The sequence below is a fragment of the Struthio camelus genome, chromosome Z (assembly GCF_040807025.1).
Source record: "Struthio camelus isolate bStrCam1 chromosome Z, bStrCam1.hap1, whole genome shotgun sequence".
Taxonomy (NCBI): domain Eukaryota; kingdom Metazoa; phylum Chordata; class Aves; order Struthioniformes; family Struthionidae; genus Struthio; species Struthio camelus.
Genome location: NC_090982.1, coordinates 89,224,522 through 89,237,701, shown reverse-complemented (window position 1 = coordinate 89,237,701; position 13,180 = coordinate 89,224,522). Strand labels below are relative to the sequence as shown.

The following is a 13,180-nucleotide window of genomic DNA, read 5'->3' as shown; positions in this document are numbered from 1 at the left end:
GAGAGAGGCCTGAAGGACTGTCACTTTACCGCAGCCATTAAGGAACCTTTCGACATGCTCATATCATTTACATTCAATGTGAAATGCTATTTAAGTACCTCTCTGTTTTGGTCGTGGCCCCAAAAATACCATTAAAAATACTATTAAAATCATTAAGATGAATATTTATGTGGCCGTAAGACAGATTTGATCTTGTTTCCTCTTTAAAAAAAAAAATCTTGTTATTAATTTAATGGGATCAGGATTGACCTTGATTATCTTGAAAGAAAATTCTCCTAACAGTCTCTCCCATTTATGCTCGAGGTTTCTTGGAGAATAAATGTAAGAATTGGTACCATATACTGTAGATTAGTATCGCAAGCATTAAGTCCATGATAAATGGATAACTCAGTCCAAAAGCAATTATGTTCAAGCAAGAAATTGTAGTAGTGAGTAGTAATTTAGGACTATACTACACAGTAGTTAATCTGCTATGCACTGTAACCCCTAAAAATCATGAGCCTTTATTCAAAATAAAAAGCATTATTGGAAGATTCCTTCCTCTTTCCACCTGAAAACATCTTAAGGGTTGGAAATATGATCACTCAGGACACCGTAAAATGATATAAAACTGCATAAAAAAGATCAAAGAATCACTCCACATAGCTGATGTTTTGACAAACTGATATTAAAGTAAAAACATAAGTTTATTTTTTCCAAGGTTCATAGTCTGAAAACGGTTTTATCTACAGTAAGTTTTATGTCTCTTTTGAATTTGATAGCCCCAGTTTTTCTCTTTGTTACGCTTTCTTCCTTACTGAGTGGAAACAGCTTTTTATTATCCAGAAATCCAAAAACGTATACCTCAATAAGATTCTGTGACCCGTATAAGGGGTAAACACAAACATCTCTCCTATCCACATCCCTAAAGCTTATGATCAATGATTCAGCAAAGCACTTGGTCTGAAACTCCCAAGGACTGAGATTCAGAGCAGACTCAGCGCCTTCACGCAGCCTAATAACAAAACAAACTATTTGAACACAGTGGAGGAAGGGATAAGACGCAAAGATTTAGTACCGTCTGCCCCACAGTAAGAAAGTTACAATATCAGAAAGTTTAAAAAAGAAAGAGAAAAAACCTAAAGAATATTTTACACTAACATTATTTTAGCTGTACTTTAAGTAAAATCACACCTGGAATTTCATCATCTGCCTTGAGATTTTAAGTTTTTACTTTCAGCCAAGGATCATACCAGTAATGGATCTCTTTCAGAGATCTCATTCATCACCTCACTTGGCGGACCCAGTCTCGGGCTGCAGCGGCAGGAGAACGCAGCAGATGAGAAACGGTGGCTTCCACGCGTTTCAGAGAACAAACTAGTGGCCGCAGCGTGTTTAGCTAGGTCATTTCAGAGTGGCTGGGGAATCATCCAGAAATCACACAACAACATAAAAGATAAAAACCAGCCCAACAAAATCATCTCTATCCTTCTGAAGAAAGAGCCTTCCCAGCCTTGAGATGGACGCATGCTGGGATCTACTGTCACAGTCCGTTTCTTAGACGCTCAAATAAGGATGCTAGCATCACATGCTAGCAGCTACAAGAAAGCAAGCATACCAGAAGACTGGAAAAATTCCCTATTTAGGTCGCTATTGTTAGGGAGGCCTCCAAAACCACCAAATAGCCACTGATACCACATATTTGCCAACCTGTGTGTTATCTGGATAGCGCTATAGTGAGAAATGCTCCCGCGATTCCTGATGAGCACGTGACTGCACCAACCTCGGGCAGCTGGTGGCAGGCCAGAAGAGACCCCAGTGTAGACCAAAGCAGGGACCAGACCGCTGTCCAACCTTCTCCACGCCGGGGACAAGGCAACGGCTGGGGCACCGTGACAGGCCTTCGCAGGGCAGCACCTCCCTGCTGCCCGGGAAGGCAGAGGTGGCTCACGCAAGGCCAGCACCCCTGGAAAGACCATGCGAGGCAGAGATCTGCTTCACAGCCCCTGCACGGGGAAAACAGCCTGAGCCGACCTAGAGGGCACGCAGTGACCAGCTCTGCGGGAACGCCTCCTGCCCACCCTGAATATACCCTGAGTCGCGGCACTCAACGCGCAAAATCCGCAGCAGTACTTACTGGACCAGTAATCGCCGGGTTCTGCAGCCTGGGGTCTTCCCACTGGGTAATTTTATTATCTGCAAGTAACAAAAGAAATCATAGCATCACTTCTCTATTACCATACTGTGAATTTATGTTTTTTTCCCCCTTACAACTCTTTTCCCTACCATTTCCACAATTTAGTATTTCAGGGTTAGAAAAAAATGCATTCACCCATATCCATCAAAACCCCATCACACCATTTAGTTGGAAACACTCATTCAAAAATGCAAAACTACAACATAACCTGGTATATTTACACTGCTTTTATTCCAAAGCCTGTACATGTTCTATTTGAACATGGTCTGGACTCAACTTATATTAGAAATACACAGAGTTCATGCCTGAAAGGTAAAGGAACCCAAAAACGTCATCAAACGACAAACTAAGTTTATTTGAAATTTTGCAAGAAGATAGCCAAGATATAAAAATTTTAAAAGATAGTCTGAATTTAAATTTGAAGGGAAGAGGATAAACCTCTTGAAAAAAGAAAAAGAAAATCCTAGACACTCATTTAATGAAAAGGTTAAAGGATCATTAAGGGAGGCAAAATTATACAGTCATGGTATAAGAGATCACTCAGTTTTGACCAAAGCAGATTTTGGCAAGAACGCAACAGAATTCAGTTCTTTCCATCTACAGTCTTTAAGAGCACTGGCAGGGCTAGACAGTAAGGTTACTGTGTAAGGTACTGTGGTTAAACTCTTGCTGCCTCCAGACAACTGTTCCTCATAAAATCTAAACACAATATAATCACAACAAAATGATGATGTTGCAACAATAAGACAATGCTCCAAAAACCAAATTGGGTGCCATCTGCAACGGCAAAGTTTAAGTCATGTATTTCCTCCCCTGCAAGTGTAATAATACATCTGTTTGTTACATGCACTGCTTTGATTTATGATATGTATATTAAGATAGTGGTCAAGATTTTAAGTTTGTAATTGCTAGTTTGGGAATAAACACACTAAGTTTCAAAAACAATTTTTTTAAGGCTGCTATAGTAAAAGCAAAAAAAACACCAAACACACTTATACTAAAATACAAATATTTTCCATGTTTCTATAGTTGTTTAAATAAGTTTAAACATCCCAATCTAATTTTGAAATAGCCAAAAATTTAGACTGGATTTGGAAAGCTGACCTTCATTAAATGTTGCTGAAGAAAATTCAAAGAGATCACAAGAAAAGCACATCTCCAGAAGTTTGGATCTATCAGTTACTTTAATATTAAAATACTATTTTATTTCTCTTCACACGTTATCTATTTAGTGCTTATGGACATTAGGGAAGAAGGAACTTAGACTGACAGCTCCAGAAACCACAAGGCACCCGCAGTCACAGCGAGCGGTAAGGCTTGACTCCTAGTTTGGCCCTATTCATGTTGCTTCCACCTGCTCAGTCAAACTTCCTTCTACAAAATTCACTGTTTGCAAACCGCTTCCTTTCTCAGAGACCCTCTTGAAATTGAGAGCCACAAGTTGCGGTGGCAGTTTTCTATGAATCAAAGATAATAAACAGAACCGGAAAGGACTCAGAGTTTGCCAGGTCCCTCCTACCGCACCCGCTGAGGTACGTGCTGTCACTGAACGGCTTTGTCTAAGCTGTTTTCCCGAGCACTGCACTGACAGGGACTGATAGGACACTACACAAGCTGCTTCGGGTGCTTAAATACCCTTAAAATTAGAAAGGACAATGTCTAACCTGAATCATTCTACCTGGAACTGTAGCTCTAGATTTCCTGTGTTACTCAAAGCGGAGGTGGATAACAAATTCAGTCCCTTTGCAGCACATTTTTGAAAATCTATTGCTTCTCTGGAGTTAGGCCAAACGAATTCAGGACTCAATCTTTCCTCATACTTCAGGCTTTATGGCCTTTGAGGATTCCCGTTTCCTCTGGTCCCTTCCCACCTGGTCCACTACTTTGCTGGAGTTCAGGACCCAATTCTAGACAGAGAATTACACCTGAGACATTACAGGTTAGAAGGATTACTCCTGGTCTTACCCAAGACACTCCAACTGATACATCACTGCATGTTTGCTTTTTTCCAAGTCAGTAGGACAAGTTAACTCACGTTTACCTGATGATATTTTCATGTCCTTTTTAACAAACATTCTGCTAATTATTCCCATTTTGAGCAGTATTTTGTAATTCTTATTAAATAGCATCTTTTTTACTTCAAGCTGCACCTGCAATTTGTCCAAATCATGCTGAATTCTCATGAATCTCTGAATTCTCATCCCACCCTGCTGAGCGCTTCTTTGCCTCTCCCACCTGGGAGTTTTCTGCAGATCTAATGAATACATTCCCCCTATTTATCGTTCAAATCACTAATAATATATTGAGGAGTGGCAGATCCAGGACAGACACTGAGGGAAACCATCCCCCTGTCAGCAAACCAGTGATAACTATTGTGAATATGCTTGGAAAACCTTTGTGGTTTCCCTCAAGATAAGTTCCAATAGCTGGACGATATTTTCCTAAAACGCTCCTAGGAAACGCCTAAGTTTAAGTGTGCTACAGTAGATGGAGAATACTAATTTTTCCAGGGATGGTAAATAACGTTGACCCAGCTGGCTAAGGACCAGTCATGGACAACTAGAGACTGCATTTTATAAGGATCGAGCGCTGGGGAAATTCTTAATAAACTGTTTTAAAGTTTTTGCTACATTTCAGTTTCTACTACGTTACAAGTAACACTTAAATTATTCTAACAATATTTTGCTTTATTAGTTTATGCTGTCTATTCAATAGCTGCTGGCGTTGCTCCCCAAGAGGCAGCTTCTGCGCTGGTTGAATTAGACTTTTTTACAGTTTCTCTCAGGGAAGAGAGAAACATTAATAAAATAGGATAATGGTACGGGGTAATTATGCAGGATAATTTAAACAGAGTATCTGGGGATCCGGGACTGGTAGCAGCTGAATCTGTTAACACTTTTAACATTTGTCTAATAATGAAATTAACTACATGTGTTGCCCCTTAACTAATCACTTTAGCAGAGAATGACCGAAATGATGGCCAGTTACCAGTGATGGACTGCCGAGGCTTTCTTATTCTGGGGAAGTACAGCTGATTGCACCCGTGACCGCTTTCACATATGTTCTGAAGTTAGTCAAGAAACAAGTAGGAGTGAGCGGACTCACTCCTAAAGGTCTAACTACGGTCAAAGAAATAAAGGAAGGAATAATATTGAAATCCTGTTCCGCACAAAGGTCATTGCGCTTCCTTACCAATACTGTGAAAATGCTACTATTGAGATTGTCCAAGACAAATCACTGATCCCTGACTGCCGCTGGTAGTCGTTCATTACACACGGAGCACAGTGTTATCCCAGGGGAAGTGGAGCATGTCCACTGTAATACCACTGGCATCACCTCTGCTGCTACAGGCCGACAGTCCCCTTGGAAACTGCAGCGGTGTAATACCTCCATGACAGAAAAGGCTATTTGCTGGAACAAGTAGCATTAACCAAAAAAAAACCCCCAAACTATTGTAAAATCTGCTATCTACAAAGCTAAACAATTTCAGATCAAAAGAGGGGGCTGAAGAGAGATTTCAGGTGCAAATACATTATTTTTATAGACATCATGAAGTCTTTGGGAGATTTTGATGAATATACACCTTTAACATTCTATTTACTTTTAGAGACTAAAACATATATTAAGTAGGTTTAGAAGACTGAGAAATTAAAACTTTTCAATGGTAAGGAGGTTCAGGAATCATACAGAGATACTAAATTAGAAAGTTTTATTCTGTAACTCTTTAGTGACAGCAGGTTACAATAATTTGCTAGATTTAATTTTCCAGACATTTGTTGATTGAGATAATTGCAGAAGGTATAAAGAACATTAACGATTCTGTATTAATGTCTGAAAGAAGTTAATCTTTTTCTTGACGAGTGTATTATTTCTTTTTTTTATTTAAAACTATGCATGCAATTTCAAAACTCATATTACTTTAGAGGCAATATTTTAATAATGATATAAAATACAACTAAAGATAAGCATAGGAGTTAATTTTACTGCTACTACAGGAAAACCATGATACTGTCAAATATGTATAGTGGTTTAAGATGTTCATTCCACAAGCTTTCTGCAGCAAGCGTACCCTCTTCCAAATGTTTTGTGAGCTACCTAGTTCTGTGAAGTTTATACTATCAGTAGAAACACCCCATTATAAAGTCCAGCAGAAGTCTTAAAACAACAACAACAACACCACAACCAACCTTGCTGGGCTAGTTTATTTTCAAACAACAACAAAAACTCACACAGTAGTTCTGAGATGCTGTAATAAGACAAATCTACAATGAAACATCACTTACACTAGAACTTCACTAACAGAACTGAATAGATATTAATGGGCTGGGTGCAATATAACATGCTACAAATAGGAAATAAGATCAGAACTAGCACTGCCACAGACCTTCTTAAAGGAAGCGAGAGAAAAGAGTACTTGGCAGTGTTACTTCTCCACTGCCTCTATGCAGAGTTGTGGCTATACGATCTTTTCTCATCTTATTTTCTATTCCTAGTGTATATTTTAATTTATTAAGTGCAAATAAGCCATGGGATCATCAACAACAACAACAAAGAATCCAAAATATCAACAAGAACAAAAGAAACCACAAATAAGAAATGTTAATGCTTCACAAGTCAGAGAGGGACAAAGCTTGATGAGCCAATTAAAAGCAAGCTTTCAGTGAATATACAGTACCGTACGAGGGCACTAAGTCTCTGGTATCAATGTCTCCACATATCAACACCTGGCTTCCTAAATGAAGAGTAAAATTATAAAGCTTTCACTTCAATATTTATTACCTCCCTTTGTCTATATGTTGTAGTACCGGAGTGCTTACTTACTATGATCTATATAAAATGTTCTTCCATCCAAATGTATCCTTTCCTCCCAACCAGGCTAGAATTGGGGAATAAAAAAAGAGAGAGAGAAAATAAGTGAAGCGCAACTGCTCATGCAGTATGAAGCAACACATTACCCACAGCTACTTAAAAGTGTTTGGAAGATGTTTGTGAGGTAGAAAACACAAAGCGATCACAAATGCACTACGTCAAGGCCAACAACGTAACAAAACTCCAAGAAGAACTGACTGTTACACAGATAACTGTACCCAGTACAGTTAATATATATATATTTTTAAATTGGAAGCAGAAACTTCAAGGTTTGCAATCATTTCCTACTGCGAGGAAGCCATCACAACAAGTTGCCCGTCATCTGTCTGGTTGGAGAGTCTCTGCTTCTACCTCTGAAACCCCTGTGGGTTATTTGCTGTCAATATACAAGCCAGGATCCTACCAAAGCAGGACAAGAACATCTAACCTAGTCCTCACGTCTTCCCTTTTTAGCGATCCCCTTTGCCTACCTTCCAAATGATTATAGTATAGAAAGAAGAATAAATGGCAGATTGTACATGCAACGCTGTCCAACCTAGCATTCAGTCTGGCTTCTGCCTCCTATATGATACAGAAGGTAAATGATTTCATTTCAGCCTTTTTTTTTATAAACAGCTCTTGTTAAGTTCTGTAGTCATTCTTACCTCACTCAAAAACGCCTTGTTTTAACTGAGTTTAAAACTGTTGCTAATTATGTATTCCCAGTAACATACGCCCGGCTTCCCTCATTTAATAGCATGTTTTCTCTCTTGCAATTAACAGAATGAATTGTAAATTGGACGCTCAGTTACTCCTGCACAGTGTCTTCTAAGTAATGTCTCCCTAGAGGTTAAAGCATGCAGAATGCATCTGAAAAATTACCAAAGAGCTGCTATTCCCACAGCTGTTTTCTTAAAAAAAGAAACTGTTTTAAGAAACTGTGTCTTTACTGCTGTGTTGTAACTAGCAAATGCATCATAATAAATATATTCATCTGAGCATAGTTTTTGATCTAATTAATGTTCCGAGACACTGGGCCTGACAAACTGCCAAACTTGATTTAAATACAAAACAAAATTTTTTGCTAATCAAGAGAAGGGCAGTGAGATTTTAGGATGTTTCAGAGGAGAATGTCTGATCATAGGTGGTAACAGAGGTTGTCGCCCCAACAAGAGGTAGCTGTTGTCACCGCTCTTGCCCAAAGGTAGCACCCGTCTTGGTTTGCTGGCAGAGCAGCTCGTCTAAGTAAACTGTAACCCACTTTACTTGGGTTCAGTGACAAAACGAAGCTAAGTGTCCCACAGGATGGGACAGCAGCCTCTTCTGCTGGCCCAGCTGCTTGCCACCCGCGTGTCCCGAACGCTCCGGGCGCAGGTGGGCGGCCGGCGGGGGCTCACTACTACTAAGATTTCCACTGTGGCAAATGCATTCCCAATGGGCAATTTTTCAGAAGCGTGCTTAGTATGTACGAGGCAATTAACATGATGCTGCAATAATCAGCACCTTAGAAAGAGTGTCAACTTTCATAGGTTATCTTCTGTTTTTAAGGGTACAGCTCTTTAAAAATAAAGCAAAGATTTTTATTCGACGTGGGTATAATTCAACATTACACGTTGGCTACAAGTATGACCAGATTTTTGAGATTACTATGATGATTTTCTCTATAGAATATGACAGTGCCATTCAAAAGCAAAATTTATTTGGATTTCTGAATACCAATATATGCTGGTACATTTACAAAGCTCACTTCGAGCAAACATTTTTTCTAAAGCAACAGTTAACTATCTAAAATCACATAGCCAGTGATAAAACTAACGGTAAGTTTATTCAAAGCTCAGTGTTTCATATAAGCAAAGAAGTGTTCGATTACTTGAGAAATACTATGATCTGGCTTCAAAAAGCCTGAAGGATTCACAGATCACAGTAAAGCTCTTTGGTGTTGTATATAAACACAACTTTCAAATCTACATCAAAGCGATGATAGCAACGCACATACCCAAACACAATAAGTGACTGCAGTAACAGATCTATTCTCTTAAGAGAGCAGGTATATATTAAAATACATACACATTGTCACTTACAGGAAGAGGGCCCAAATCATTAGGATTCAAAGAAGCTTTCGATCTCAAATGCACTGGAAATTTCAGTCGTGGATCCTCCTGTAATATAAATCCATCAGATTAAGTCCAAACTACCCACTTAGCAAAATGCAGAATTAGCTGGAAAAGAAGTCTGCCTACGTTAGGACTAGCCTTCAAGGTTTTTCCTGAGAATAAAATACAAAACCAAAACACAGAGAAGCTACAGAACATTCAGTATCTGGATGTGTCAAATACTTTATTAAAGATTTATAAATTGCAACAACTTTTAGATGTTACAGATAGCTAGGGCGATGTTAAGACCCTAACTGTGTTATTTCCAGAGGTGTGCTTAAAAACAATACAGGCCTAGTCTTACCAATTCACACACTCCTATAAGGGGCGCTCAGAAACATATGCATATGCTTGGCTCTTAAAAACATAGAGAAATAAGCCATTCAGTGAGGACAAGGCTAGAAAAGGATCAATTGAATGAATTTAATGAAGAAATATTAAATTAATGTCCCAATAAGGCAAAAAGTGGCAAGTAAAATAGGTCACAGAAAAAAAAAATCTAGATTAAAAAACGCTTGAGATTTCTTCACATACACAATTTTCCCACATCCATCTGGGAACAACATCAAGGGCCACCATTAGAAACGTTTAATGTAAATAGCGGTTACTGAGAATTAGAATGGTACCTAACCAACTAAAGTGTTGCTCGTATTTAAATGACCATGTGAAACACCAGAACACTTGATTTCTAAGCTAGCTGAAATTACTAAAACCTTAGCTTGCTTTGGTTAGGCACAAAAGCTTCCACTTTTAGAAAACAATTAAAAACAGATGGATCAAGCACGCTCACTCTCCCTGGAGCTTGAGCTTAAAAGTTGACAAACATAAGTACAAAGCAGATGCGCCTGAATTTATACTGCACCTAAGTCAATGCACTGCTTTTTATTGACAGGACTACATATGAACTAAAACCTTAATACGGTGATCTATCTTAGATAACAGAGCTGGATAATAGATCATTTAATACTTGAAGGAAGTTTTATCAAAAAAACCAAAATATAACTTTCTACATTGCTAAAATAAAAGTGTCATTAACCCAATTTGTTGTAAATTCATAATCATCCTCAGCATTGTATTGACTTTTCTGAAGCTACTGTAAGCTGGTGAGAAACAGACAATAACTGACACTAGGAACTCAAGGATCAAACTGACATCTGGATCTAGCATGTCTCTTTATTCAAGAAACAGCATGAAGAGTGAACCTCAATAACCTTCTTGGACACAAATTCAGATGGACAGATGCAAAGTAACTTCTCAGCTTCTATGGACATTGCTGTTTAATACCAACAGCAACTTAAAAAGAATTTGCCTTCTAGGATAGTAAATTTAGAGTAACAGAGTAATAGAGTAAATTCTGATGGATAAAATGAATTCTTATTCTGAGAATACATAAGCAATAAGCAAGCAAAATTCAAGGATTTAACTAAGTGACCTAAATGAAGTCCCAAGCTGGTACTGCAAACTTACATTGCTATGTCTTATCCTTCAGCAGGTAATACATTTTGCCTACAGTTGCAATTATTGCAAATGGTATATGTTTAACCAGAGGAAGGAAGACCAGATATTCTACTAGAAAATATCTGAAGTTCATACAGAAGCAAGATGGTGCCCCTTTTTGGGCCACCAACACATTTTTTCCTAGTTTAATTTTTTTCTTCAGTTTGCTTACTGAAACTGTAACATTATTGAAAAATAAAGCTTCGTGACCTAACACAAAAACGGATTCTGAGAACTGAAGAACATGAACATACATTATGTTAATAAAAAAGCAGTACTAGTCACAGTGATATACGATAGCATTACAGACAGTCTTAAACTAAATAGCAAATATTCATCATCATGTTGCATGCACCTGAAATCCAAATTTGGGGAGTTTCAAACATAATATTTGCATGCAATGGTTTACCAAGTATAAAAACATCAGATACAAAATGCAAAACACTACTGCATGGTATATGATGCATAAATTCACCAAAATGTATTTTCAGTGCATAAACCAAAATAAGTTTCCCCTCTCTGAGGGCAGCAATGGCAGCACTACAACCACATCAAGAAATTCGTGCTGGAAGTCTATCGCTACTTTACAGCGCTGTGTAGAGGATGCAGTCAGGTTCCTAGATCGGTTTTGTGAAACGTTTGGCTGATAAATCCCTCACGCTGAACTTGAACTTTAATTAAAAACAAGACAAATGGCCACAATAAAAAGGAGGGGATACAGGCAGGAAAACAGAGAGGGCAAGACAGAAATATTTCAGATACGGCAACAGATTTGAACTCCGTTACCTCGCGTTCCACTTACCCACGTAGTGGTCTTAGTGTTGTGGTCGATGAAGAAGGGCCGGCCATTGGGTGCGATTCGCATCTCCCAGCCCGGAGGCAAGAAGCTTTGTGCGACTTTATGCTGTGGTTTAGGAGAGTTGTAAGGCGAGGGCTGCGGGGACTGCGGATTGGAAAGGGTGTCCTTCACAGCTCTGCGCACAGGTGAGTCCTTCATACCCTGAAGGAAATGAGGAACATCAAAATTTGCCAAATGTCACTCAATTACCGTAAAACGAATAAAACTCGGCATTACAGCCAGTGATCTGGCTCATTCGAAAATTCCACTAGTAGACTGCGCATTTAGACATCTAAAACAGCCTTACAAATTTGATCCAGATTTACTCACCTGAGAAAACACTGTCACCACTAAAAAGAAAATGAGATTTAAATATTCAGTTTTGATCTTGTTTGCCTTTGTACTTCTTAGTTATTTTCCAAAAATAAGCTTTCTTTGGCTGATAAATGATAATTGTTTTTCTACTTATTTTGCTAATTATTAAGATTCACTAAATCTATGCATGCTTATTTAGGCAATTCTCTAATTTAACACTTATTCACTGTAATTACTTTTTTTCCTCCCATTATACTGGAAGACGAGGAGTCAACAAAGATATTTACAAAGCTATTATTGTCTTATTTGTGGCTTGTTTCAAGCTGCATTTGGATGGAAAATGCAGCTAAGTTACAGCGTACAAACGTAGTATGTAAAATTATTCTCATTAAATAAAAGCTTTCCATATGAGTTGCACACAAAAAAGTTGAACACGTTTTACAATAAAAGAACAAAATAATAAAAACAAAGGAAGTCCTTTATAAAAAGTTGAACTATTTTTTTTTCCTTGTGGTTGTATCCTTGAAGATTTTAATACTAATAAGTCTACACCTTAATTTAAAAAAATATATAAATTATTTTAATTCAGAGGTGGATAAAAGAAAACAAGCTTTGTGCTTTCCAGCACCCTTGTGGTTTCTGAACATTCAACAAAACCATCAACCACTGAGCGGATTAGCTGAATATACATACTGATGTGGAAAAAACTACTCTCCTTGCAGTTGTGAAAAAGGTTATTGCCATTAAAAGCTGGCTGATCACTTTGAGAAACCAAAGCGTCAGGTGCTCAGCATCAGCTAAGTGCCTCAGCTCAAACATTTAAAATTTCAGTAGGGAGAGGAATGGCTTGAATGTTTTAGTTTAAGATAGACAGAACTTTTAAATTTCATTTACTAAATTACAGTAAATTTAGTCTTTAAAATTAACAATGGTAATGGACTTGAGCAGTTCATTTTTAAAGGGCTTATTTAAATCACATCTAAATAAAGGTTATTTTAAATATAGTGGGCTACAATCATCCTGTCCAACATAGGATCAAGAGATCCTATGATCCTACCTTTGTTTAATGACTTGTTCAATGACTGGGACAGTATTTTTCAGTATAAGGAAGAAAGAAGAATGATGCATAAAATAAAACTAATTAAATGCTATGCTCCTCATATGACTGTTGGAGAGCTTTTCCAGGAGCAGAAGAGAGAGCAGCAGGAAAGAGAGGGTAGAAGAGAAGATGACACCAGACTCAGTTTGAAGTTTTTAAGAACAGACTCTCCTCCATACAGCCATGTTTAACTGATTTAAGAGGCTTAATCATACTTTCAGAAGTAAAGCACACAGTCTCTGATTGCGTAAGAA

General features: G+C 38.1%; 1 protein-coding gene and 1 long non-coding RNA gene across 19 annotated transcripts in view; one reads left to right on the top strand and one right to left on the bottom strand.

The window, feature by feature from the left end:
- Positions 1-13,180, bottom strand: part of LOC138060863 (E3 ubiquitin-protein ligase NEDD4-like) — a 214,196-nt gene that overhangs the window by 22,586 nt on the left and 178,430 nt on the right. For 11 of the 18 annotated variants that reach the window (XM_068926754.1, XM_068926755.1, XM_068926767.1 and 8 more), the window contains 4 exons: positions 11,477-11,674; positions 9,106-9,183; positions 6,998-7,052; positions 2,117-2,175 (listed from right to left, as the gene is read on the bottom strand). In XM_068926754.1, coding sequence (XP_068782855.1) covers positions 2,117-2,175; positions 6,998-7,052; positions 9,106-9,183; positions 11,477-11,674 — 390 coding nt within the window. Of the gene's footprint in view, positions 1-2,116; positions 2,176-6,851; positions 6,909-6,997; positions 7,053-9,105; positions 9,184-11,476; positions 11,675-13,180 lie in introns of all 18 variants that reach the window. The other 7 variants (XM_068926753.1, XM_068926756.1, XM_068926759.1 and 4 more) reach the window with 1 other exon arrangement.
- On the top strand, positions 3,407-5,512 carry LOC138064406 (uncharacterized). The gene is made up of 3 exons (XR_011137647.1): positions 3,407-3,486; positions 3,590-3,708; positions 5,135-5,512. It is a non-coding gene; the product is annotated as an uncharacterized lncRNA (long non-coding RNA).